This window comes from Propithecus coquereli, unplaced genomic scaffold, assembly GCF_000956105.1.
Source record: "Propithecus coquereli isolate 6110/MARCELLA unplaced genomic scaffold, Pcoq_1.0 Scaffold34, whole genome shotgun sequence".
NCBI lineage: Eukaryota > Metazoa > Chordata > Mammalia > Primates > Indriidae > Propithecus > Propithecus coquereli.
Window position 1 is genome coordinate 10,903,792 of NW_012149063.1, and position 6,006 is coordinate 10,909,797.

A 6,006-nucleotide genomic window follows, 5' to 3' on the forward strand; every position below is an offset into this window, starting at 1 on the left:
TCAAACAATCCGCCCGCCTCGGCCTCCCAGAGTGCTAGGATTACAGGCGTGAGCCACCACGCCTGGCCAAGAAGGCATTTAAATAACCTCTCAGTCATGCAGTGACATATTGTGCAGCTGCTAAAAATGTTCTTGAATATTTAATACTGTGGACAGACTACATACAGTTGGTCCTTTGTAGCCATGGTTCCCACATCTGTGACTTCAACCAACCACTGATTGAAAATATTCCTCCCCCAAAAACACAATACAACAGTAAAAATATACAAACAAAAAACAATACAGTGTAACAACAAATTACATAGCATTTACATTTATTAGGTATTATAAGCAATTTAGGGATGATTTAACGAATACAGGAGGATGTGGGTAGATTATATATGCAAATACTGTGGCACTTTATAAAAGGGCACTTGAACATCTGTGGGTTTTGGTATCTGCAGAAGGCCCTGGAACTAATCGTCCATGGAAACTGAGGGATGACTGTATTGCTAACTGAAAAAACACAAGTTATTAAATTGAAAACATAGTGCAGTTTCAACTTGTTTTAAGAATTGAGTGTGTGTGTGTATATACATAAAGCTGAAAGAAAATATAGCAAGATATTGAGTTTATTGCTGGTTGTGAGTGTTTTTAATTTCTTTTTTATTTTTCCATTTTCCCCTTAAAAATGTCTGCAATAAGTGTGCTTTTTTTGGAGGTCATATTTTATGAGTTAATGGGTATGTGTATGTGTGTATAGCTTTAAAATAATATTTGAAATATAGTAAATTTGATAAAAGTATTACCTATTTTAATGATAAAATTGTAAGCTTTAACTCCGTAAGTATAAGATTAAAAATTGAATGAAGATGAAGGCTATGGCACATGGGAAACTTGGTGCAAGTTTTTCAAACCATCTTTGAGGCTCTGAGGCATGAACTGGGCGACCATTTGTCCTCTTTACTACCTACATTTAGTCTCATGGGAATTTAATCATGTCTGAGCAGAAACTTAGACACTGCATATATATAGCAAATATTCATTCATTCAGCAAATATTTATGAGTCCATGTGGGCATGTCATCAATGTATTATATAGGCTCTGAGTTTACAAGGATGTTCAAATAGTCTAACTCTGCCTCTAATGTACATACATAAATGTTTAAAAAAGACATATATGGGATTTTTTTTTTTTTTGCTTATATTACTAGCAAAATCATTTGACCGATTATCATACTGAAAACCTTTGCCTGTACTACATAATGTTAAAAGCCTTTTAGAAAATTACGGATTAACCGTAGTGTTCTTTTTAAGTCACAGGGGACTGGACTGTTCTCTCCTGCCTTTTAAATTAACTCTACATGTTCCAGAGCCTTGCTCTTGAAACGCCTAGTGTTTGTCCTTGTTATTTGCTGTAATGAAGTATGATCAGTACATGCTTTTACTCCAGTTGCTGTGGTTTCCAGTGATTTTGTTATACTGTTGGGTGTCGGGAGTACAGAATAAGAAGCAAGTTCACCAGCAAGTTCTGGTTCTATTTCTGCTTAAAGGCAACCACGGGAATTAAAAGGCTGTTTATTCCTATGCTTTGTATCACTTCATAGTCAAGATCACAGAACTACTCTTTGTTATCAATGGACCACTTGGTGGGTCCAAATGGCATTTGTTGCAATGCAGAGTTTCCAAACAGACCGGTTCAATGTGGGGCTATGGCTGTCGATTCATAATGACTTTCATATTTCTGTGCAGGAAGAGACAAGACTGTGATGACTTTGCTTTTCTCCCTTTCAGGATTTCCCAGGTGTGCTGCATGTACTTTTTCCAGCCACTATTTCTAAAATTTTCTTTCATGCATTTTAGCGGTGCTTCTGTGAAGCTTTACTATTAATGCACTTCCTGCATCTTTCAGTGAGGGCAAGGTAATTGTTACTGTATAGAAAGTAGTAGAGTTACTACTTCTTCAGCTGATTTTAATATTTTACGCCACTGCAAAGGAAAAAAAATTTCTTGAAGGAAAGTCTGCATGCATCTTCTGCTACAGGCATTCAGGTGGATGCAATCTGTGTTGCCATCCCTGCTGTTGCCTTCGCACTGGCAAATATTTAGGTCTTCTGTCTTCATTCACGTTGGCGATGTTCTCAGTAAGTTCTGATGCCCTGATCAGGAGATGCTGCTGACTGTGCTCCTGGGTTGAGCGGGTAATGTGATGGCCATGTAAGGAATAGATTCATCGCTTCCGAAAGGGCTCCCAGGTGTTGTACACCTGCAAGGTGTTTGTAGGACATCTTTCCATGGCACTGGGAATGAGTAAGGTTCCTAGACGTTTGTTCTTATAGTGTTTATAACTAAGATGTTAGCTACTGTTTATTGAGTGCCTGCTGTGTGCTAGCCTCTGGGTAGCACTGTGCATACACTGGGTGCCAACTCTGTGACTTCCAGTGTCTCATAAAGTAGGTGTTATTTTCCTCATTTTACAGAGGACACTGAGGATGAAAGAGGTTAAGGCTTCATCTGAGTCACATGGAAAACAGCAGATGAAGGCTGGGATGCTAGTCTGTATGACGGTAAAACTTATGTTCTCTTTTCTCTACACCTCACACTGCTATAGCTGACTTGCTCTTAGTTCTTGAAAATTAGAAACTGGAAATTAATTTTGAGGTTGCTATGGAGATGGTGAAGAAATTAACCTTGAGGTAGTACCATATTTAAAAGTGCTATAATTTTTCCTTTTTTGTTTTGCTCACTTCTACCTCTCTGTATCCACAGAAGATTGTAGTAGAAGAGGACTTGGCATGTGTTCAGTTAGTGTTAAGGCCATATGCTATTTGACGTTTCTGTCACTTTTGTCATTTAACATTAGCTTTATCTTCAGTAGACAGCAATATTTAAAAGCTTGACTCTAGAGTAAAATCCTAACTCACATTCCAACTCCAGCACTTGCTGACTCTGTGCCTGTCTTAACCTGTGTCTTTCTCTGTTCAGTCAGCTGTGAGATCAATTTAATAGTCATTACTCGATGGCTTGTTGTGAAGATGGAATGAAATAATCCACGTAAAGCGTAAAGACAGGACTAGAGAAAGTAGTAAATATTAACTGCCATCATGATCATCAACACTATCCTATGAAGGTTACTAAAAGCACTGAAATAGTGCTGCTTCATTCAAAGTAGCTATACTTAGAAGGGAGGCCAGCCTAACAGCCTAAAGCTTGAAGAAAGTACTTTTGAAGTTTCTAAATTATTTCAGATATTTTTCTTTGAAAATATTTTGTATAATTTGTGACTATAAAAACAGATAAGATAGATGAACAGTTTCAATGGAGTAAACATTCAGAGAGCAACGGTCCACTTCTCTTTGTTACTGTCCTAAATGTGTGTTGAAAGTCTAAATAGAAATTGGTAGCCACAGCCTAAAATATTTCCAGCAATTCCTCTCTTTATATTTTTGAGATGAAATTAAAGTAGGTAAAGACAAGAAACCTGTTCATCAGATCTCCTGGACTCCCCATTCTGAGAGTCATGTTCCTCTCTGTGTGAGTTGCACTGAACCGTTCAGCTATTATTAAGTGTCTCATTGTGTGTTTACCTACATCTTTGATACCGAGTCAACTAGACTACAGTCATGTTGGCAGATTTATACTTGCTTCCCAGGAAGTACGAGATCAATGAACGCTAACCCGGGGGACATACTTTTACCAAGTTCAAGAGCTACAGTGGAATATGAAATACAGTGAAATTCTAGACTCTTGGTTTTAAGCTGAATATGCATCAGTTTCCTCTGACAAAGGGGAAGAGGGGGCGGGTAAGTACTTCCACCTTCTCTGTGTGCTTCAAGTTTCTCAAAAAACTGACCTGGAAATTAAGTTGTAATTTTAGTATTTGAGAGGAAACTTGATTTTAAAAGAATAATTAACTGGTTTATGTAACCCTTTATTTAATTCATTTATCTAACACATATAACACCTTGAAGTTAGTGGCATGTGTTTCTAAGTCACTGTGAAAGAATATGACAACAGCTATCTTGTGAATAAAAGTGCAAAAATTATAGCACAAATTATGATCTTAAAGGAAACCTTATGAAAAGAACTAATTCTTGTAACTGAAGATATTGTTAAGTTAAATTTGATGTGTTCCCCGCTAACCAGTCATAGCTTTAAATCTAATAAACAAGAGTTCTATGATTAATCCACTAGATTTTTCAGTTTTAAAAGTTAGGCTCTTTAAATGTTTTCACAAGTTCTATCCTATTGGAGCTGTGATTTTTATAATTCCAAGATAAAACTAGAAGGAAGTTTTATGTCTAATCATGTGTTAATGATTGCTGAAGGACTGTTCTCTATAAATTAATTGGAGAGCACTGAAAAATTCCAGGAATTTTTGACTGGCTACAATGGGCAGGTTGTTATGCTAGGATGGAGTGGGTTAGGAGTAGAGGAGATGGGATACTAAGATGAAGATGAGCTCGTCTCTACCTTCAAGGAGCATGCAATCTAACTATAGTCCAAGACCGGATATGGTGAGTTAAAACTGTCTTCTTTATAGCTGCTGATATTAAAAATACAGCATTCAAGTACTTAGATATTTCATTTAAAATAATGAATGGCTGGATATATAATTACATAACCTTTAGTTTTCACATGCTTTTAGTTTTAAACCATGAGTTTGAAGACAATTCAATGTAACAGATTAATATTTTTTATTGGATGGACAATGATAGTTAGGTTCTAATAATATACAAATATAAGACTGGCAAGTTTATACAAAAGCTATTGGCTTCTTCATTATCATATTGAAGTTAAATGAAATAGCTTATTTTTTGAAGCTAGTTACAGTTATAATAATGGGTATCAGCTGGTAGTTTTATAAGTTGTCCTTTAATTTTTTTCAGTGCAGTACACACATTTGTGGCAATAAAAATATTCTTTTACTTTGTCTCAATAAACGTTTTTATGATTTTCGGTGCCTTGGCAAATCAACAGAATTTGGGGTTTAGATTTTTCACTCAATTTATATATGTGCTGCATCTGAAAATGAATGAAATTCTTACTTACTTTTCTTCTATAACATAAACTATTTTGTAAAATCAAGTGGTGAAGAAACTAATATTGTGCTCTTTGTGCCAGACTCTGCAGTGGGTAATAGACATTGGTCCTGGCTTGTATGGTCACTAACCCTTCTGGTCCCCAAAACTGGGGCAACATTTTAAGTATCTCCAGTATCTATAGAGACAAAACTCAATTTTATCACACTTTAAATGTACCAAATTGATTTCTATGTGGCTTGATTTGGAAATTAGGGGAAATTTATTTTCCTTTCCCTGGCTAAGTTGCTTGAGTTAATCCTTCATTTCCTGCCTACATAGTTGCTAAGGTCAGGTTTCTTTGCAGGCTTTGCTTTTCTTACCATGTTTTTGGGTGGGGCAGGAGGAACTGGCAATGTATCTGTGTTTTATTGCATAGCAACTTGAAAGTATGGGTATACAGAGAGTCCTTAAAGAGAAGCTTAGATCAAAGATATCTGACTGGAAAATTAAAGTAAGCAAAAACAGTAGCCGCATGAAACAGGTTTAATGCATGGGTTTACAAAAGTGTGTTACTCGGTCTTTTGTATGATAAGACCTCTTTCTCTAGAATATAAACATCACAAAAACAGTTCTCTTATCTATTTTGTTCTCTGTGGCCCTGTCATCTGTGCCTGGCACGGTGTAGTTGCCCAATAATGATTTGTTGATTAATTGAATGAACAAACAAATGAATGAATGGATAACACATTTCACTGGCAGTTTCTGGTCTTAGCTTTATTATATTTACTTGACAGAACTTTTTTGTTAATATTCTATTAAGTAGTGAGGGAGGAACTTGCTACAAAAATCTGTGGTTTCTAAATGGTTCTAATTCTTGATTTTAAAAAGTATCTGACTGCAACTTAGTGCAACCTCTGTAGAAAAGAATTTGGAGATACCTCAGAGAGCTAAAAATAGAAATACCATTCGATCCAGCAATAGCACTATTAGGCATCTACCCAAAA

At 36.1% G+C, this 6,006-nt stretch overlaps 1 protein-coding gene across 5 annotated transcripts in view; it reads left to right on the forward strand.

Annotated features, from left to right (window-relative positions):
• OSBPL6 (oxysterol binding protein-like 6) overlaps positions 1 to 6,006 on the forward strand; it is a 115,769-nt gene that overhangs the window by 45,170 nt on the left and 64,593 nt on the right. The window contains exon 1 of one of the 5 annotated variants that reach the window (XM_012650699.1): positions 3,613 to 3,781. The exons of the other annotated variants lie outside the window; for them this stretch is intronic. Coding sequence (XP_012506153.1) covers positions 3,743 to 3,781 — 39 coding nt within the window. The 5' untranslated portion in view covers positions 3,613 to 3,742. Of the gene's footprint in view, positions 1 to 3,612; positions 3,782 to 6,006 lie in introns of those variants that run through there. 5 annotated transcript variants of the gene reach the window in all.